General features: G+C 36.3%; 1 protein-coding gene and 1 non-coding gene across 2 annotated transcripts; one reads left to right on the top strand and one right to left on the bottom strand.

Moving 5' to 3' along the window:
• Nucleotides 1-12,025: 12,025 nt before the first annotated feature.
• On the top strand, nucleotides 12,026-12,132 carry LOC116105073. Its single transcript, XR_004124021.1, has one exon. It is a non-coding gene; the product is annotated as a small nucleolar RNA R71 (small nucleolar RNA).
• Nucleotides 12,133-20,091: 7,959 nt separating this feature from the next.
• LOC116145582 (disease resistance RPP13-like protein 4) lies at nucleotides 20,092-21,874 on the bottom strand. The gene is made up of 2 exons (XM_031431062.1): nucleotides 21,775-21,874; nucleotides 20,092-21,231 (listed from the first exon to the last, which is right to left on the bottom strand). The coding sequence occupies exon 2, from the start codon at nucleotides 21,208-21,210 to the stop codon at nucleotides 20,092-20,094; it is 1,119 nt and encodes a 372-aa protein (XP_031286922.1). The 5' UTR covers nucleotides 21,211-21,231; nucleotides 21,775-21,874.
• Nucleotides 21,875-23,106: the final 1,232 nt, after the last annotated feature.

Here is a 23,106-nt window from a genome sequence, read left to right as displayed (position 1 = left end):
CAATCTAATTAAAGCATGCTGGACTATATTAGACCATCCTAGACTTGGTAGTCTAGTGCATTCCAACTATTTTTGCCTTTAATAGTATTCAACGAGGATAGTTAGATTAAATCATCTGATTTTACCATTGGATCTATCCTTTAAACAAACTCACGATATTTTGGGAATTAAAATTAGTAAAGACGGTTATATAAGTGATTATTTTATATTTCTACATGAGTTTTACAAAAGAAAGGTATATTAGTGATAAGCTCTAACAAAAGATGTCATTAAGAAAAGTTGTTTTAACTTGTCTTTTTCCCAAAAACTACTTGCAGCTTTTACTTATTCTCTCTGTACTTTATACATATAAAAGCGAATAAATTCCAAAGAAGTAGGGTCACCTTGCTTTAAAGAGAAATAATAAATCTCATCAAACGTCATGAACGTGAAGTCAATGTCCATTGAAGGAAAAAGAAGTTGCTTTAATATTTACTTAAATTGAGAATGAGGCATTGGCAAGTACCATCTCATCATGATCTTCTTTAAGTTTGCCTTAAAAAGACTTACTTCTTTTGGACATCTCGGTTTTAGAGATCTAATTAATAAATAACTTCTCACAGTAAGATTATAATATTATCCTCTGGAATTTTTCAGGAATATTTAAAGTGGCAAACATATATAATCTGTAAAGGGCAATCACAGAGCTGAATAAAGTATTCTTGCTTGCAGATTTCAAGTTTGGATGCTTGATGATTTTCATTCATTCAGTGTGTGATCATGGAATAACTTTTAGTGTGTGATCATAGATTCCCGGAGTCATTATTTAATTAGAGTGTAATCATGGAATAACTTCTAGCTAGTGTGCGATGGTGGAATAACTTCTAGAGCGTACATCATGGAATAACTTTTAGTGTGTTATCATGGAATAACTATTGGTGAGTTCATTATTTAATTAGTGTGTGATCATAGGTTACCGGATAAATCTTCAAAGGGTCTTAACCAAATGTCCCTTAAAATATTTGATAAAACTAAATTTCGTCCCCTTTTTTTTTTTAGTGTTAGATGATAATAATAAACAATTATTATGCTGATTAGATCCACATTTTTTATTAAATGCTGTTGTCCGCGAGTATATATTAATTAATCATATAAAAGGTAAATATCTTGCATGTGATATTTATTTTTTTCCTTTTTAGGTAATTGAGGTCTCTAGGCCCACATTTGAGCTTGTCTAATCCTCACAGGACTACGAAACACTCTACATACTCAATAAATCAAGATAATTGTATAAATATGGTAGTTACCTCCCATAGCAACTTGAACACAAGACTCCTAAGGTAAAACTAACCCTAGTGAGTGACTAAAAGATTTGTGATCCGGTCACAAGGGGAGAGGTATATGTGATAGTTAACTTATATTTGTATTAATATAACTCTTGTTAGTAGTATTGAAGTTTTGCATAGGGGCAGTGTAGTACTAGTTGAGGGTGGGCCATGATTTTTTTGAAAAAAATATTAATTTGTACAATTTCTAGATTTTGACCCATCTTAATAGAAATATTAATAGACAAAAATATTAATATATAATTAGTCTTTATTTTAGCCCAAACTTATAGAAATTTCTGGATCCGCCCTGGTTTTGCATATCTATAAATACATGTATTAATATATATGTATTACTAAAACTATATGTACAAAATTGCATATATATGTTGTAACTTCAATTGTCATGACAATTCTTCTTTAGCCATCTTTACGTAACTTCAATGTAACAACCAGACGCCAGTGCTTTAAGCACACAAGTGAGTATGTATATATATGTTGTAGCTATCAAGTTTTGTGCATTGTCTACATTGGCATTAGTTTAGTATTGTTTAAGTTAAAACAAAATAAAAAAAGGACTATAAATCTTAGTGATCTCTTGCTGGCTTGTTCCTAGAAGGCATTGAAGCTGAAGTGTTTGAATCAATTTATTCTCCTTTCGAGATTAAGGTAGAACATATAAAAAAGAAGACAAAATGAAGTCAGTACTCTATATAGCAAGCGACCCATGACTTATATTAGTTAACTGGTTTGAATAGTGTCAAAATATGAGCAATAAAATGCAAAAGAGACAACTGAGTTGTCGAAGAATGCAAGAAGAGAGAAAATGTAAGAAGACTTTTCTTTATATTTTGTGCTTACAAAGTATTCAATTTATACAAAAAATGTAAGAATAAAAAGGGAATGTGATCAATAGTGTAATTATAGAATAATCTTAATGAAGTAATTGCTGAAGTTGCTTCTGGATATCTTGTAATTTGCTTGATTCCGGGATGCATAATTCTAGCTGTCAATGATGCATATTTCTAACAGTTAAATGATTTCCTTTCCATATTGCATCACTCCCTTTCAAGCTAGTGGTTTGTAGATGTCGAAAACTCCAAGCGTGTGAAGCAAATATGAATGTTGTCGACTACACAATGGCTTTGTGAAGATGTCTGCTAGTTGCTCTAAAGTTCCTATATGCTTTGTCTTGATTACCCCTTCTTGAATTTTGTCCGAATAAAGTGACAATAAATATCAATATACTTTGTCCTCTCATGGAAAACAGGATTTGCCACTATGTCATTTGCAACTTTGTTGTCACAGTGTAGGACGACGGGTTTACTTGTTTGTATCCCCAAATCCTTTAGTAATCCTAGAATCCTAACAATCTCACATGTAGTTTTTGCCATAGCTCTGTATTTGGCTTCTGCTCAAGATAGTGATACTGTCGACTGCCTCTTTGTCTTCTAGGATATCAAGGATCCCCCAAGCTTTATATAGTAGCTAGTGAGAGATTTTCTTATCATGGGACACGTACCCCAATCTGAGTCATAGAATGTTGTTATGACCAAGTTCCCATCTCTTGGTAGAAGAAGCCCTAGACCTAGACAACCTTTCAAATATTTTAGTACCTTAGTTGTTGCCTCCATATGAGATTCCTTCGAGCCATGCATGAATTGGCTTAGGATGTGAACGGCATAACTTATGTATGGTTGTGTTATGGTGAGATATATTAGCCTTCCCACAAGGCTCTGATAAATAGTGGGATCCTTTAATGGAGGATCATCTTCTGGTGATCACATTTCTTTATCATATTGTTGGCTTGTGAGTTTGGTGTTCTGTTCTACCGGGATCATGCTTAGTTTACATGTAGACAATCCAGAATCTGATACTAGCTCAAGAACATTCTTTCTCTGACTAAGGGATATGACAGTAAGGGATCTTGCAATCTCAATTCCCAAGAAATATTTAGGTTCTACTAGATCTTTTATATTGAAGTGTCTGTTGAGATGTTCTTTTAAGGCTTAATGGCAGGTGCATCGTTCCCTTTCATAAGGATGTCATCCACATAAATGATTAAAGCAATGAATGAGGTACCTTTATGCCATGTGAAGAGAGCACAGTCATTGCTAGATTGAAGAAATCCAATGTCTGTAAGTGTTTATGTGATTTTAGCATTCCATTGGCAAGGTGCTTGCTTCACACCACAAAGACTTTTGTAGCCGACATACATTATTCTCCCCCTAGCAACGAAGGCCTGGACGGAGATCCATATAAATCTCCTCATGAAGATCGCCATGGAGAAAAGCATTGTGCACATCCATTTGATGTAGGGATCAATCATGAACAGCAACAATAGACAGAAAAGCTTAAACAGTTACATGTTTAGCAACGGGAGAAAAGGTTTCTTAGTAGTTGAACCCTTCCCTTTGAGTGAACCCTTATGCAACCAAAAAAGCTTTATAGCATTCAATTGACCCATTAGCCCGATGTTTGATCTTTATACACATATTTGCATCCAATAGATTTTTTTATGAGAAGGCCTCGGTACAATGTCCCAAGTATGATTATGTGCCAGAGCATGGAGTTCATCAACCATGGCCTACTGCCATTGTGCATGAGGAACAGCATCAGAATAGCAAGATGACTCTAGTTATGCAGAGATCTAACTGATACAGATCCAGTGGGCCAGAGAAAGACAATTATAACTAACCTAATTTGTAGTAGGGTTGAGAGTACTTGAGGCAATCTGAATAGTTAGGCAAACATAATTGGCAGTCCAAATGGGTGGTCAGGTAGACCATGTGGATCAGCGGGGGGCCGATTCTGAATGATCAAGAGAACTGATGGTAGGGGAAAAGTCTTTTGAGAAAGGAGATTCTTCGGTAGGATATGTGGGCACACCAATATAGTCGGCTGTGGTTGGAGAAGTACTCAAATTTGCTATAGGTGGTACCATAAAATATGTGTTGGAAGGAGATAGATGATCTTCTAGGAAAATTGATTGCTGTTAGGAAAGAATGGTGGGCCGATCAAAAGTATCCATAAAAAGGAATGAATCTTTGTGAAAAGTCACATCTCTAGAAATTAGAAATATATATTCTATCTGATCATATAGCCGATACCGCTTTTGATGCATATGATGTCTCATGAAAACACAGCGAGTGGCTTGAGGACCAAGCTTGTCACAAGCCCTAAGATTAGTAGCATAGAACAAGCAACCAAATACTCTAAGATGGCTAATATTGGGAAGTTTCCGAAAAAGAAGTTCATAAGGAGTCTTACTATTAAGAACTCTGGTAGGCATCTGATTGATCAGGTAAGTGGATGTGACCACACATTCGCCCCAAAAGGACATTGGTATGTTGGCTTGGTGTTTAAGGCTCTGGCCACTTCTAAGAGGTGTCGATGTTTCCATTCTACTATACCATTCTATTGGGGTGTGTAGACACAAGAACATTCATGTAGGATGCCTAGAGATGTAAAATATGACGAACAATAGTGATGAAAGAAATCATGGGCATGATCTGTTTAGATCCTTTAAACAAAAAAATTGAATTGTGTTTTGATCATGAAAACGTAGGCCTATTGTTGTTGATTTTCGCAAGTGTACAAAATTGTGCAAGTAATAAAGTGTAAAAATACGGATGTCAAACTCAAGGGAATTACTAATACCAAGTACCACACTAACCTATCTTATTGCTATTTAATTAATTAGATTTTCAGAATGATTCAATGAAAAATAAAACAACTTAGAAACAAAATAAAAACAGACTTTTATTAACACTTTAGTAGGAAATCAATATGACTAAACCTAGGGCATAAATTTCACACAAATTTAATCCTATGCATTGACAATTATCGTTAACCCAATTAAACTTATTCTAAAGACCAAACTCCCTAATATTTCACTAACTTTCTCTCGAACAATTAACAAATTAACTCCTAATTACTAATCCGAATTATCTCTAATCAGATTTAAGCAATTGGAGATCATTAAGTTCTATGGAATTTACCAGAGCCTCACAGATCGCAGTAACCTATCTTTAGCGTTCGCTCAATCTATGCTTTTATTACCTTAGACTAATTAGGTTTCATATCTCGATCTCAACCTAACCCATAAAATCATTCAACTTTAGGGCCCTTAAGAATTGAAAGCTTTAAGCGCAATAATAAAACTTAAAACAAAACTTAATAAAAATTAGCAGCAAATAATTCAATGCATATTCATAAAATTGGGCTACATCTTAGCCCTAGAAAAGAAAATTAGTTCATACTTTCAGTAATCAAAATCATTGTATTCATAAACATGAGTATAAGAAAGAGTAGAAAAACTTCTCTAATTGATGACTCAAAATTGCAGGAATTTCCAATCTCCATCAAGCCACTGAACTTCTCTCCCTTCCCCCCTAAAAATCAGCTAAAGACATCTATTTAACTCCTAGGGTTTTAGGGTTATGATTCCCACTATCCTAATCACTTTAGAACTCTTAAAACGGAAATACACGTCATAAATTTAATGTAAAAAAGTCCAGAATCGCAGTTGTGCTGCGGCACTATGCCTAGGCATAGTTGATTCTGCCCCAGAACTCGAAATCTTGAAAAGATGGTGGTTTTTGAGCATGATAACGTTCGAATCTTGCACAGTGGTAAGCATGTGAATTGTAGCCCTTTGAATCAGATTTCCAACGGTTCAAGAATCATCTCAATCAAAAGTCTACAGCTCAAGTTATTGTCGAATTACTGTCACATGTTCAAAACTAGAGCGTTTTCCAGGATTTTCACTTTAACTTCAAATTGCCCTAACTTCTTCATTTCACCTCCGAATCACGAACCATTTGATTCTTGTCGTCCCACATTCCATTGTCGATATAACCTTCATCTGAATATCATCTTTAAGAACCTGAAAACACTCGAAACATACTCGTGATCCAATAAAAGACATTTATGAAATAATTAAGTTAAATTTCACAAATTAAACACATTTTTCCACAAATAATCCAATTGAATCACTAACAAAATATGCATTTTCAAGCTTTTATCACAACCCCCAACCAGCTTCTTGCTAGTCCCTAGCAAATTAAGCGATAAAACATGTCTTTAAGCTTGAAAATAAAACAAACAATGAAAAACTATATCTAAACTATCCTAAGTCACTTTCGTAGGTTGACACGATTGCATTTAGCGTATGCAACAAGCCTTTAAACCCCTAGGCAACCCTAGTTGGACGAGTTGTAGTCTCGTGAGGGTTTCCAATGATGATACCCACAAACATCCAAACCTAACCTCACCTAGACTCAAAATTAAAGACTCAAACAAACATTTTAGGATCCATACATATAATTGTCTCAAAAATTGTGTCAATGTGAACAAATCGAATAATTAACAACACGCAAATGCAAAGAATAAGTGAATTTCAACTACACTTTTGTTATTGACCCTCTCATAATCATTCACAAACCATTCATCTAAAAACCCAGATGATTTTATGCACAGCTTCCATAGGCAAAGTAAGAAAATAAAACAAATGTACAATCAAACTCCATAGGCTCACTTTTCAAACCACTCTCCACTAATGTAGAATCCAATCACTACCTCGGATCATTAGGTCTTTTTCATGGTTGTAACGTTAGGCTAGGGTAATGGTTTATGAAAAAACGGAAAGGAATTTTTAACAAAATATAAGAGACTTAATATTTTACAGTAAATGACCATGAACAATCTCTTTCTTGCTTCCCTTCTCATTCACCCTTTACTCTTTCACATTGGTTGAACTCTTCCTTCCAACATTAGCACAAACCCTCATGTAATGTACCTCATTTCAAGTTTTTCTCCCAAGCTACTTCTTCCTATTTTTCTGCACATTTTTCTTTTCTTTCTTTTTTTCAAAGTTTTTTTTTTTTCTTTCTTTTGCCTTCTTTTCTTTTTTTTTTTTTTTTTTTTTTTTTTTTTTTTTTTTTTAAGGAAGATAGTAACTAAAAAAAAATTCGTCTACCCCACCTTGCTTCTACTATCATTTTTTTTTTTTTTTTCACAACCCCTAACCTATCTCATTGCACATACTCAGGTTGTGGTCCAAAAGATATATTTATTTTCTTCTACCATACTTCTTTTCATGAGTTTTTCTTATAAGGTCACCCTAAGTTAAGTCTCTCACAATAAGATGGGTCGGAAAGTGTTTTAGGCTTCATCGTCAAGGTGAGATATAGTAGGTTTACAACAAAAAAAATAAGGCTTACCAAGTGTAAAATAATAGGCTCAAAAGGGTTAATTAGAGATAAAATAATATAGGTTGGCTTGAAAGGCTCAATCATTCCAAAGAAAATTGCCTAAATCATATTCTAAGCAATGCGGATTCTAGGATTTCGCCTCAAGTGGTTATCAAATGAGTTCTAAAGTTTATGCACAATTTTCACAAAAAAAATTATTGCCCATAAAAACACACATAAAACGTCTCTAAGTTTCCAAATTATTAAAACAATAAAACACATTCCCAAGAGAGTAATAAATAAATGAAATTATCATCCACTATCATCCTTACACTACACGAAAGTTAATAAAATCTCAATGTCACAAATTCACAACCATGGTCTTATCATTGACTTATGTATGAGTTCCAAAACAAAACAAAATACATTAACTCTTTGGCCCTACAACACCCCTAAAACAATTCCACCCAAAAGCTTTTAAAGAGATAATTCAAAGCAAAAGATATTCAAAGATGTCCATCGAATGAAACTAAATTTGGCCATAAAAAAAAATTCCTTACCCCCAACGTTAGAGATGAACATTATCCTCAATGTGTAAAGAGACCAACTACACTACTCTTCATGCGTAACATTTATGTGGAGGTAGTCTTGTGAAGCCATGCATATTGTTTTTTGTATCCAATAGTCATCGAGAATCTAGTCAAAAGAAAACAAACTATGCGCCTTTCTTGGCCAATTTAGTGTGCATAAAACAAATTACGGGTGAAACAAAAACAACTAACATATCAAACCAAACCAAAGTTATCACAACTTAACACATTAAACAAAAATCTAAAATAAATTCAAAACAAAAACCAAAATTAAATTAAAGAGCTTGGGTTGCCTCCCAAGAAGTGTTTTATTAGAGTCGTAAGCTCAACTTTTTGATTTCTTCAATCTGGATCATCTAGGAAAATCCAAACCCTTCTATCCTTCAATCCAACATACATATAAGGCTTCAATTGTGGTTCATCTACCCTCTCAAATTTAGCCTCCATAATTCTAGAGTTGACTAATCAATTTTCTAGGGGTGAGCTAAGGTAGTTTTCTTCTAAGGTTTCCGCTACTTTGTCATCAAGGATGCTAATCTTAAAGCAAGTATTTGACTCGGGTGGACATTTCATCATGTTAAAAACATTGAACTCCACTTGTTCGTCTTTGACCCTTAAGATTAGTTTACCTTGGTGTACATCTATTAAAGTCCTACTTGTAGCTAGAAAAGGCCTTCCTAATATTAAAGGTATGTTCCGGTCTTCTTCCATATCAAGAACTACAAAATCTACTAGAAAGATAAATTTGTCTACCTTTATTAGGACATCCTCCATCGCTCCCCTAGGATATGTTATGGATCTATCTACCAATTGAAGATGAATCGTGGTTGGCTTCACCTCTCCTAAACTAAGTTTCTTGAAAATAGAAAATGGCATCAAGTTAATGCTGACTCCTAAATCACATAAAGCTTTATCAAAATAAAAACTACCAATTGTGCAAGGAATATTAAAACTCCCTGGATCTCTTAATTTCAGTGGTAGTTTCTTTTGAAGTAACGCGTTACATTCCTCGGTGAGCATGACCATCTCATGTTCTTCAAACCTCATTTTGTGTGTAAGGATCTCCTTTAAGAACTTGGCATACTTCGGCATTTGCTCCAACATATCTACAAAAGGAATATTTATGTGTAAGCTTCTAAACATATCCATGAACTTACCAAATTGCTTGTCTAATCTTTGTTTCTGTAGTCTATGAGGATACGGAAGAGAGGCTTCATCTTTCTTCACATCTTGGGCTCTATTCTCAAGTTTTGGTTTTGTGCCTAGGCATTTGTTAGACCGATCGTCACGGTCTAAAAATTAAACCTAAATACCGTAGTTAGCGGTAAGCAAGATCGAATCCATAGGGAGCAAGACTAACAACCTAATGTATTTTAAGTAGCGGAAATGAAATTGGCAATTGATTAATGAAACTAAATAGACGAAATGCAAATAATGAAATAGTGAAATTAAAACAAATAAAGACTTTATAATAAAAATGTTGCCGTTACGGTTTTGGTTCGACACGAGACCGACTCACACAATTCTACTCCACCCTCTACGATCCCCTAAACCTACAAGGCAAGGTAAATCAATGAAATGGATTCCCGACACTCTAGGTATAATCTATCCTGTCTCACCCGATCACTCAAGTTCGATTAGTTAAAGACTATCATTGAAAGAAGATAAAAACTACAAGGAAAAACCACTAGTTGGTACGCGATTAACAAATACAATTTGTCAACACGTAATATCCAATCAACCAACTTCACAATAAATGCAACAATAGTAGAAATTAAATTAAATCCGAACACAACTCACTTACAATCGATGCAAAGTAATGAAAAGCAATATTCATCATTTAATTATTCCAAACCAACGTTTATCATTTAGCAAGTTCTATGAAAACATTAAATCATAATGGACAGCAATATTCATCACAAGTTATGCTCAAATCATATTAAAGTATCGAAATCAAGTATGAAACGAAAACAAATATAATCCGAAGCACAATATTACCAAATTTCCTATAATCGAGCTCATCTAACTAGTCGAGAGCTGATGAGGAGAGTCGTGGAATCAATCCCGATCTCGCCTATGCCGTAACAGACAACCGGGACCTTAGCCGCTCATGGTGGTGATGACGGAGGCCGAAACAGTGAAAACGAAGCTGACCATGGTGGAGAGGAGGTAACCGACAGCGATATGATGTGAAGAAGGGGCAAAAACGACCAATGGACAGCCCGGAATACGAACAGCCGCACTTCGCCAGAAAACGTTAATTTTCTGGCGGGTCTTCCAGGAAAACGGTGGCGGAAATGGGATCCGAAGGTACCGATGGAAAGCTCTGATGATGGGGAGTTCAGATCAGGTCTTGGGAAGGTGAGAAGTCGCCAGAAATGAGCAGGATCTAGCCTGGAAGATGAAGAGGCGCGGCGGCAAAATCTTGGATTTCGGCGGTTTTCGCGGCAGTTGAAGCTAGGGAAGTGCAGATCCGGCCATAGGGAAGGGAGATCGACCCTAGGGGAGCTGAGACATCACCGAAAAATGGCCAAAACTGGCCTGGAAGATGAACAGTCGCGGTGGTGGAAGATGAAACGTCGCGACTGCGTTCTGTGATTCGCGATGGTGGTCCGAGACGATGGGATGACGACGATATGTGCACGAGGAAGCCGAAGAATCGCCGGAGGTCGTCAAAAATGGAAGACGAAGGATCGCCGGAAAAGATGATGAACAGCCCCCTTGGTTCATGCGAACTAGCTTTTCTTTTATAGAACAAATTACAAAATATCAGTTGGTCCCTGCATAATTGAAAAGTGACAAAATCAGCCCCTTAAAACATGACATTTTACCCCCTAAATAGCATAAATGAGACAAAATCACCCTTAATCCATAAACCACAACCTAATATCAACTCATATACTTTCCAAAATCATTCAAAACACGTTAAATTCATAAGAAAAATATTAGGAAGCGATTTTCATGAATAAATTCATAAATTCTTTAATTGTCTCAATATACTTCAATTTAATTACACATGGGGTATTTTTATCACCAAAATAGAGTCACTTTCATGACTCTAACAGCATTGTGTTGAGGCATTGTTCATTCTGGATTTTGTGCCTAGGCATTGTGTTGAGGCATTGTTGGTTCTGTCCAATTTCGTGTCTTTAGCTTTTTCCTTAGTTTCTTCAGCTTTTCTTGATTCTTTCAGCTCCTTACCACTTCTCAACATGATGGCATTGAGTTGCTCCCTTGGATTTTTCTTGGTATCACTTGGTAACATTCCTTGAACTTTTCCCACTAAAATATTTTGGATTTGCTCAATTTGAGTCTCAAGGTTCCTAATAGAGGCTGATTGATTTTGAATCAAGACGTCAGTCTTCTCAAACCTCTTGCTTGTCTCTTCAATGAACTTGGTCAACACATTCTCTAAATTAGATTTTGGCTCTTGAGGTTGAAAAACAGGAGCTTGTTTTTGGCTATTGTTGTTGCTCCATGAAAAGTTTGGGTGTTTCCTCCATGCTGGATTATATGTATTGGAATATAGATTTCGTTGCTCTCCTTGAAAATTGTTGACATAATTTGCTTGTTGAGATGGAGAAAATGGATTCCCTACTTGACAATCTCTTGACAAATGATTCCCTGCACAAAATTCACTAGTTAGAGAACAAGTATCAATAGCATTTACCTTTAGGCAACTCCTAATTGCTTTTGGATGGTTGAAAGTTGAGTAGCTAATGCGGTGTAGCCATCAACTTCGTGCACTCCTGCTACTTTCCTTGTTGAATTTCTCTTTGAAGGCCTCATGTAGTTATTGCTTTCCATCACTTCAATCAGAGTATAGGCTTCCTCTGGTGTTTTGTTATTCAAGGCTCCCCCACTTGCAGCATCTACTATGGCTTGTATATTTGGCATCAACCCATTGTAATATGTTTGCACTTGTGACCATATTGGTAACCCATGGTGAGGACACCTCCGTAAGAGATCCTTATATCTCTCCCAAGCTTCATAAAGCGACTCCATATCTTGCTGGAAAAAATTTGTGATGTCACTTCTCATCTTGGCAGACTTGATCAGCAAAAAATATTTCACAAGGAACACTTGAACTAACTCATTGCCAGTAGTGATGCTTCCAAGTGGTAGAGAAATTAACCAAGCCTTAGCTTTATCCCGAAGAGAGAATGGGAAAAGCCTTAACCTAATTGCATCATCAGATACCCCATTATGTCGGAATGTATTGCATAGCTCCAGAAAATTTGCGATATGCAAATTAGGATCATCGCTAGACAACCCTGCAAATTGAATTGAATGTTACATCATCTGAATAATGTTTGGCTTTATCTCAAAGGTATTTGCTTGAATCGGTGGTCTCCTAATACTAGAAGCACATCCCTCACTTGTAGGTCTTGAGTAATCCTTAAGTGCCTTTTGAACTTCTTCTCCTCTTGTATCTGTCATTGAAAATAATTCCTCTGTACAGTCTAACACTAAAAATACAAAAATAAAATTAAAGCACTAAAAACAAAAAATAAAAATAAAAATAAATTACAAACCAAATTAGCAACTAAATAGCTTGTATTGATATTGATAATATAAAAGCAATTCCCTAGAAATGGCGCCGAAAACTTCTTGTTGATTTTCGCAAGTGTATGAAATCATGTAAGTAATAAAGTGTAAGAATACAGATGTCGAATCCAAGGGAATTACTAATACCAAGTACCACACTAACCTATCTTATTGTTATTTGATTAATTAGATTTTCAGAATGATTCAATGAAAAATAAAACAACTTAGAAACAAAATAAAAACAGACTTTTATTAACACTTTAGTAGGAAATCAATATGACTAAACCTAGGGCATAGATTTCACACCAATTTAATCATATGCATTGACAATTATAATTAACCCAATTAAGCTTATTCTAAAGACCAAACTCCCTAATATTTCACTAACTTTCTCTCGAACAATTAACAAATTAACTCCTAATTACTAATCCGAATTATCTCTAATCAGATTTAAGCAATTGGAGATCATTAAGTTCTATGGAATTTACCAGAGCCTCACAGATCGCGGTAACCTATCTTTAGCGTTCGCTCAATCTATGCTTTTATTACCTTAGACTAATTAGGTTTCATATCTCGATCTCAACCTAACCCATAAAAACATTCAACTTTAGGGCCCTTAAGAATTGAAAGCTTTAAGCGCAATAATAAAACCTAAAACAAAACTTAATAAAAATTAGCAACAAATAATTCAATGCATATTCATAAAATTGGGCTACATCTTAGTCCTAGAAAAGAAAATTAGTTCATACTTTAGTAATCAAAATCATTGTATTCATAAACATGAGTATAAGAAAGAGTAGAAAAATTTCTCTAATTGATGACTCAAAATTGCAGGAATTTCCAATTTCCAATGAGCCGCTGAACTTCTCTCCCTTCCCCCCTAAAAATCAGCTAAAGACATCTATTTATACTCCTAGGGTTTTAGGGTTATGATTCCCACTATCCTAATCACTTTAGAACTCTTAAAACAGGAAATACACATCATAAATTTAATGTAAAAAAGTCCAGAATCGCAGTTGTGCCGCGGCACTATGCCTAGGCATAGTTGATTCTGCCCTAGAACTCAAAATCTTGACAAGATGGTGGTTTTTGAGCATGATAACGTTCGAATCTTGCATAGTGGTAAACATATGAATTGTAACCCTTTGAATCAGTATTCTAACCATTCAAGAATCATCTCAAGCCAAAATCTACAGCTCAAGTTATATCAAATTACTGTCGCATGTTCAAAACTAGAGCGTTTTCCAAGATTTTCACTTTGATTTCAAATCGCCCTAACTTCTTCGTTTCAGCTCCGAATCACAAACCATTTGATTCTTGTCATCCCACATTCCATCATCGATATAACCTTCATTTGAATATCATCTTTAAGAACCTGAAAATACTCGAAACATACCCGTGATCCCATAAAAGACATTTATGAAATAATTAAGTTAAATTTCACAAATTAAACACATTTTTTCACAAATAATCAATTGAATCACTAACAAAATATGTATTTTCAAGCTTTCATCACCTATTTTAGAAAGTGTTTGGGTTTTGGAGTGCATGAGATAAACCCATCTCCCTCGAGAGAAGCTGTCAACTATGGAAAGAAAAAATCGAGAGCCATCATGGTTAGGGGTGTGATAAGGCCCCCAAATATCAATTTGAATAAGGGAAAAAGGATGAGTAGTGTTTGATGTGCTATGTGGGAAAACAGTTGGGATTGTTTGGCAATGGGACAAATCAGACAACTAGGTTGTGGAATGGAAGCACTATGGCCCAATCTTTGATGCAAAATCAAGGAATTTTTATTAAAATTTGTATTACAATTAGAGAATTTATTTTGAGTAATACAAGACAAAATATTTTGAGACCTATCCACAAAATCAGTGATCCAATAGTAAAGACCATTATGAACCTTACCCGAGCCCATCAGTTTCCCAATCAAAGGGTCCTGAAATTCATATATGTTAGGAAGAAATTTTAAACAACAATTGTTATCTTGACATATTTTGGAAATAGAGATAAATTAAATCTAAAGGCTGGGGCAAATAAAACATTACGGAGGACTAAGGTTTTAGTAAGTTGAACAGTTCCTATTTGGGTTGCAGGAGCCATGGTGCCATTAGGCATACGAATAGATGTGTATGATTTTGTGAGTGTATGGGTGAAATACTTAAAGATGCAAATGATATGGTCACTTACCCCTAAATCAATTATCCAGATGTCATCTTTATTTAAATTGAAACAACAAGATGTACTTGCATAGGATGTCATATTAGCCTGGGGAAGTTGATTGATCATCTACATTATTTACTGATATTTTGTAAGACTGAATGTGGGTACAAAATTTCCAGTAGTGTTTGTTTGGTTGATTGTGGACCCATATTTCTGATTGGAGGGGCGTCTATGCAACTTCGAACAAGTGTCACGTGTGTGATTTCTCTATTTGCAGTAATCAAAATAACATGTACTTCTCCCAGATTTATTGAATACTGACCTATTGGACCCATTTGCTTCATATGGACCATTTGAATTAAATGAAGGTAGCCCATTTGAATTAGAGTGACCTGGCCCATGTGAAGTATTAAAAGAATTTGCCTTGACATTACCTTGACCGTTGGATTAGGAGGATGAATTTGAGCCATTGGATTTTGCTCCATATAAAACAACTCCATCATTCACTTGCCCCTCATGAACTTTATTTTCCCCACCGTTGCCTTCACTCTTCTGTCCATCACTACCCTTTCTTTGTGTCACGGTGAAGGCAACAGTGTCCTTGGTTTGAGAGCCATCATGGGAGCTTAGATGTTGGCTCTCATCTTGCATAGCCAACTGGTAAGTGCAGCAGAGCATCGACGTCGGCGTGGTGGCAAGCATCTATGTTTTGAAAGTAAAAAAACTGTTATTTAAACCCATTAAAAAGTGGATCAAGCAATCCTGATCATAAACAGTTTGATTTGTTGAACCACCATGGCCAGCACTTCTAAAGGCTCGACTTCAGCATCTAATTCATTCCAAACCGCTGATAAGTGATTGAAATAGGTAGTCACCAATAAGTTATGCTATTTGATTTCGGTGAGAGATTATCGTAAGGTGAATATCTTAGCCAAATCAAGCTGGCCGTACATCCCATGTATGTTTGCCACATTTCTTGAGCATTTTTTGTTTGTGGTAGTCCGGCAACAATCTCCTAGGTCAAGGAGTTGCTGATCCATGCTCAGATGAGTGTGTTACAGCGTTTCCAATGCTTGAGAAGATGCAGTTCGACTGGTGGAGGAAGGGTTCAATGAACCCTTCCTTATCCTTTGTGATTAATGATCGGTAGGAGTCACGGGCCTAAGTGGCATAGTTTCTGGATCCCGCGAGTGGTTGCTTGACAAGAACCAACTCATTGCCATCAAATGTCGAGGAGTAGAGAGGGTCATCGGGTTCTAGTCTGTTGCGATTGTTTTGGATGATTTGGAATAACGAGTAGGGATTTTGACCCATTGGGTTGGATGTTTGACCTATGAACCCGAATGGGTTTGGGCTAGATTGGGTGTGGGTTTGATCAGAATTTTGACCCGATCTAGAATTATGGTTTTGATTTTGGTTTTCAGTTGACTAGTTTGAGGGTGGTGGAGTTGTGATTTGCAGGTTGGTTTTTGGATCTATAAGGGAAGTTATCTAGTTAAAATTTGGTAATATTGTAGATTTTGTAGTCTTTTGTAAAAGAAAATACTAACCCAAGTGCCTTTTGCAGGTTTTGGAATTCTGGCGAAGAAGGATTTGCTTAATCCAAGAGGCCTTGATTCATTGAATTTGAAAATGTTGGCTAGAGAGGGCTGCTGAGCGGAAGCAAAAATTAGACAAGATGCTCTAATACCATGTCAAAATATGAGCGATAAGATACAAAAGAGACAACTGAGTTGCCGAAGAATACAAGAAGAGGACAGAATGTAAGAAGACTTTGCTGTATATTTTGTTCTTAATAAAGTAATTGTTGAAGTTGCTCCTAGATATCTTGTAATCTGCCTGATTCCGAGATGCATAATTCTAGCAGTCAATGATGCATATTTCCAGTAGTCAAATGATTTCCTTTCCGTATTACATCAAATAGGACTTTGCGCTCCCACCCCTTAGGGCTAGGTTTGGTTTGTGGATTAAAAATGGATGAAATGAAAGTAGGCATGGCAATGTTTCCCGGGATTTCGGGGACCCGTCCCGCTCCGCCCCATATGGGGCGGGGAAGCCCCGATTTTTTTGGGGATAGGGGCGGGGGTGGGGGTTGTTTTAATCCCCGTCCTCGGGGATGGGGCGGGGGTGCGTGATGCCTTTCCCCCGACCCGCCCCGTATATAATATATAAAATTAAAAAAAAGTATATATATATTTACTTTTCACTAATATCCCTATATTTCACCTAATTACACAATTATCCTACCTATATAAACCCATATTTTCCTAATTTCCCTCACCCTAAACAATTGAACAAGAACAAACCCTGACCCATATTTATGTATAATTAATTATGTTTAAATGATTAATTTAAGTGTTTGTCATATGGACGAGAATTAACTATTGTGTTTGGTAATGTTCAAATTAATTTATGTTTATATAAAATTAACGGGACGGGGACGGGCCTCCAACATTCCCCTTTGGGGCGGAGAAAGGGAATTCCTGTCATCCCCGTAACGGGGATGGGGCGGGGGTGGGGATGGGTATGGTGAATGAGATCCCCGCCCCGCCCCGCCCCATTGCCATGCCTAAACGAAAGTACTATAAATGAATAGAATGAGATTACTTTATTAGTTTTAATAATAATAATAATAAATAACGAGGTCTAACTAGTAAATTAAACTGCAATATAGAAAATATTATATAACAAAGATACGACAATTAACGTGGTTTGACCAAATTACCTTTGTTCATGAGTAATGATGTTGGTTTTACAATATTAGCTGATAAAACAAGAGTTACAAAATAGGGACGGGGATCTTTTCCGCCTTTTTCTTTTCTTGGTTGTCCTTTGCTCTAAAATGATATAATAACATATAGTGATTGAAAAATTCAATAGTTAAGATTTAAAATATACAGTTTTTATCTCCCGTTACTCAAAATAAAACTATTTTTTTATAATTATTATTTTAATCTTGATTAAGAAATAATGAGAAGCTTTTACACCAAACTGAAAAAAACGCTTACCTTATGGTGTGTTATCCAAAGCTTTTCTATAAAATAAAAAAAATAAAAATAAAGCATTGATAATTAATAATATACGCTTATCTTTTAATTAGATGAAAGAGACTGGGATTTAGGGTTTCTAAAACATATGAGAACTCTCGATTTGTCATTAAATTCTAGTCATTTACATGGGAGAAATATAAATAGTAAATTTGGGCTATTAAATTTTTTAATTAACACATGACCTAAGATGTTAAAAAGCTAAAGATATATAACCAAGCTGAGAATCCAAATCCAAAAGATACACCCTTACAATAATTTACCAAGTAAAAAACAAACTCAATCGACAACAAAATCCAATCTTGTAGAGAGTTTTGAAGCCATGCACAATCTCACACAGCTCAACCAATTAACACCAATACATGAAATATTTTTATTTTGAACACAAAAAGTTATTTGCTTCCATCTTTCTTACCATTATGGATTTCTCAATCTTGATTCTTCGTCCAGACTGCTAGCTTGTCAGGGTCAAAGGGAAAGTTTTCCAAATTGAAACAATGGCTCACCTCTGCATGATGTAGAAAAGGCATATCCTTCCCCAAGTTCTGCCAGTCCAGGACTAAATTTGGCAGGAACATTAAACGGAGACCCTCCAGGGTCCATTTGGAGATGCTACCATCTTCAGTTTCATCATCAACACTCATTGGTAAGTGGTTGATGTCTCCGTCCTCAAGACAAAGATATTGCAGGCTTGGAAGTTGCTTGGGATTTATCCATTTCGGCAAAATTTCATGACGATAATGCTCCAGATAAAGCTGCTCAAGGCTTGGAGGAGGTGAAAGATGATCCAGCATTTTTTGTATACTTTTGTTCTTACAATTTTCTGCATCAATAGCTAAAACCTTAAGATTTGTCAGGTTTGAGAAGATATTCCATTCATCATCGGTCACTTCACTCGAAACACTCAATCGTAGAACTCTTAGCTCTGTCAGGTATTGTAGCTCACGAAGCTGACAACTTCTTGAGTTAGCCTGACTCTCCACCCGAAGTCCTGACAGTTCCTGGAGATGAACTAGCTTTTCTAGTCCGTTAGGCAGGTACTGCAGTTTACAAAATCTTAGGTCCAAGATGATCATTTTCTTCAGATTATAAATTGATGAATGAAGTTTGTATAAATTGATGCATTTCCTCAAAACCAAAATTTGGAGGTTAAGAAGCTTTTCAATTGAATGTGGTACTTCCTTGAGGCTTTCAACTCCACTTAAGTTGAGATGTGCAAGGCGTTTAAGGGAACAGAGCCACCTCCAGAGACGCTCTACTTCAATTGTATCCAGCTTATTGTTAGAGAGATCCAACACCCGTAGCGACTTGAGCAACTCCAAGTTCATATCAGATGAAACATGATGGTTTGCCATCAGTAACAATGCCCTCAACTTTGAACAGTTTTTCAATAATTTTGGGTTCATGTCAGAGGTGAAACCTAACCATCGAGAATCTTCTGCCTGTTTCTGTTTGCCTTGTCCATCGAAGCTACAAAATGCCTCCTCGTTTGCAATCTTAGGGCGAACAGCCCTTAAACCAAAAAAAGGGTTTGGAACCCTTCCCCTATTTCTACATTTCATTCTCTATTCGGCCCGCCTCAACCAAAATGCGAAAAGGGGAGAGGCCTATTGATTCGAAGTCACTACGAAAGGGTCGGTCAATAGCATAGCTTTTTCTTTCCCGGGTCTCCTTTCGAAGGAAAGGCCTTCGCATTCCTAATCCGGTAGGGCCGGCCGGCTTTGTTTGCCCCAGCTTGGCGAATCGCATCCCCGCGCAACGACATTGTTTGTGCGCCCCTTACCGTTCTCGCTCAGTGTTTTCAACGGCTGGGGAGACAGTCGTTGAAGCGAAGCCTATCGCCACGCCGACTATCAAATACGAGATTGGGCCCCTTCTCAAAGATTTGATGGAATGGCCCAGCCCACCCAAGAGCGCTTATGTCATATGGGAACTCATGGCTGGAAACAATCCTTATGGTTTTGATATCCGGTAGGAATAATAAGAATCAAAGTCCAGGTTGGTTGGTGAGCCTAGTGATAGGAGACTATCTAGCTTGGTTCGGAGAGCACTTGTTGGGTTAAAGATTTTTTTTGTTGCTAAATGTTACGGCCTAAATGCTGAACTATTGACCCTACTTGTTCGGATGGGTGTTCACCCCAAAGTGTTCCCGGACCGCATGCATACATCCGTAAGTAACTTAGTGCAACATGGCAAATTTCATTGAGAGGAATCAGCAAAGAAAAGAAAAACGGGTCAACATCTTTCAGTAAAGAGAGTTGTAGATTCGTAAGATTGGCGCAAGTAAGGCTGCTATTGTCTTTATTGCCAGAGGAAGCCCGCCACATTTCTCCAAGATGTCCCCGCCCACTCTTTTTAAACGATCATTGGAGCATTGTCCCCTGCTCCTGGAAAATGCGAACTTGCAGAACAATAACCAACTTTCCTCCTCATTCAAAGTTCTTGGCCGATGAATCCGCGAGTTGTCAACCCCCATATGCTTTACAACATCTTCATTTCTTGATGTGATGATAAAGAAACTGCTTTCACCGCAAAAATTCTTCCACCAATCAAGATCCATTCTCCAGACATCGTCCATAACAACAAGACACTTCTTATCACGAAGTACACGGCGAATTTGGGCCCACTTGCTGCTTTCATCAAATCCAGTTCCTTCAATACCTAACTGTTTCATCATGATCGTCGTAATCCGTTCTTCGCTGAAACTCTGAGAAACTGGCACCCAAATCATCTTCTCAAAGTAAGCAACCACGTCTCTATCATTGAAAATTTTCTGGGCAATGGTGGTTTTTCCCAAGCCTCCCATCCCCACAATTCCGACATGGTGAAATTCCTTATTACTTTCTAACATCCACCCTTTTATCTTTTCAATGTCATCCTCCAAACCGATGATCTCAGATGGGTCATAATACTGTGAGGAATATTTTACTATTTGATGCGCATTATTTCCCCTGTTTGTTGTCAATTCCGGTCCCAAAACCGAGCTCATTGTTTTCTCCATCTCTTGAAACCGTGAGTTAATAAGTTTCAATTTTTTGCCTGTTCGATACTGGAATGCGATTTGACGAGGCGATAAACTCGAGCAAACTGACCCATGTTTCCGATACTCATCTCTAAGTAGGCAATCTGTGAGTATGTCATCAGCTTCATATATAAGTTTTCTGATATTAGGCAAAATCTTCTGGGCCATTTCCCGATGATGAGTCTTGAGATTGTCAGTGGAGGAGAGGAAGGCCGTCATAAGCTCAAGCTTTATCTTCATTATTCCAAACTGATCTTTGAAATCAAATGCAATTTGAGCTTGATTAAGTAAAGCAGTGAACAATTTGTCTGTCAGGACTTGAATCATGGCATCTGTCGCCATCACTTCCCTTTTTAATTGTATCTGTATAGTCGTGATCAAAATCGTGACAGTAAATTAATTATGATGACCTTACTGAGAAATTCTTTATCTTTATTTATTTATTATTACTATTATTATTTTTTTAAGTTATGAATGGATGCGCGCACTTTGAACATTGTTAACTAGAAATATATATTCGATTACCATAGGAAACCAAGAGAAACTCTCGATAATAGGTGGAATTGAATCATTTTTTTATTTGACTGCAGAAATCTTGAAAGTTTTAAAATCTAGACTAATTTTTCTCGCATAGAAAAACTAATCAAATACAGAATCTCAATTAAATTTCTTATCCTAGTTTCCTAGATAACTACAAAGTTGTGATTTAAACCAAAGATCTTGGTTCAGATTTAAAAGATAAGGATGATTGATAATATACATCAACCACAAATGTGATTTGTGCTACATGTAGATTGATAAATGACTTAAATTACTCTTGAGTTTGAAAAAAAAAAAATTTAGGTACTATTTTCACACACACAAACAAGGAGCTTAGCTATATCTAAAAGGGCATTCACAACATACCTGAAGTTTGCAAGAACTTGATGGAGAGTAAGCGGTAGAGCTTTCGAAATCGAAAACTTTTACGGACTAGCTTATTTCTTGCAAAGAGTATAAATGTTAACAAGAACAGAATAGGATGTCAAACAAATTAATTAACAATATACCTCTATGTAAGACAGCTTTGAATCATATTCTATTAGTCGAATAAAGAACCAATATAAAAATTTGAGAATACTACTTTTCTTCTTGCATCAAGTTGTGAAGGAACAATTAAAAATTAAAAGACAGAAGGAACAGGCTGCGAAAGGAAAGCAGAGAATGTGACAAACATTAGAGGAGAGGAATGAATTTGACAGAGAAAGAAAAAATATAATTATTTCTGTCTGAAGCAAGTGATCTCTTCGTGCACAAAGATAAGGAAAGGATGAGAATAAGTTAGCTTTGAATCATATTCTCTTGGCTGAATAAAGAACCAATATAAAAATTTGAGAATCTTTCTTCTTGCATTAAGTTGTGAAGGAACAATTAAAAATTAAAAGACAGAAGGGAAAGGCTCCAAAAGGAAAGCAAAGAATCTGACAAACATTAGAGAGTGTTCGGAGATCGCGCAACGGAAAACATACATTCGCAATGAATAACATAAGATTAAAATCACACCCCACAAAGAGACACGATATTTACGTGGTTCGGCATAATCCCCCTACATCCACGGATGACAAAAGTCCACTATAGTTTCATGAACATGATATATAAGAGTACATTACACCATAAACCAGTACATAAAACAGAGCGGAAACAATCCTAGTTTCTAACCACCATCGACCCAGTACCTAGAGTGGAAACAATCTCAGTTTCTAAGACACTATCCTCATAGTGTTTAATAACCCTTACATCAAATACCCTATGTTCTCACATTGTCTCATGACCTTGAATTAGTTCTCACCCTTATATTTATAGGTAAGATATGAGCGAGATATTCTAATTCTAATATGAAGAAGTTTTAACCAGCCAACAAAACCAGATAAGAAAGAAGAATCTACACGTAAGGGAGTTCTTTTAGACAATGAAGATTTTCATTAACTAAATTAAGACTAAGCTATAGGGCACTTATATGTAGCTTTTACGAAACGCACCGTTTTAAATACTAGTTTGTATTTTTACAAAGTGAACCCAGCTTATTACAATTTAACCCAAGACAGATATACAGCTTAATATTTCCCCTGAAACTTGACCTTCTTGCCGATTCATGCCTCTTTGTAGTAGTCTATTGTTTCGCCTGAAACTTGACTTTCCTGCACATTCATAGTTCTCTTGAAACTTGTCGATTCATTGTAGAGCAGGCAATGATGATGA

This window comes from Pistacia vera, unplaced genomic scaffold (genome assembly GCF_008641045.1).
Source record: "Pistacia vera cultivar Batoury unplaced genomic scaffold, PisVer_v2 Contig1008, whole genome shotgun sequence".
NCBI classification, from domain to species: domain Eukaryota; kingdom Viridiplantae; phylum Streptophyta; class Magnoliopsida; order Sapindales; family Anacardiaceae; genus Pistacia; species Pistacia vera.
Note: the sequence above shows the minus strand (reverse complement) of the source record. Positions and strands in the feature narration are given on the sequence as shown.

Excerpts from the sequence above, each read along its gene's own strand:
- LOC116145582 (XM_031431062.1), bottom strand. The coding sequence starts at position 21,210 with ATGGCGACAGATGCCATGATTCAAGTCCTGACAGACAAATTGTTCACT.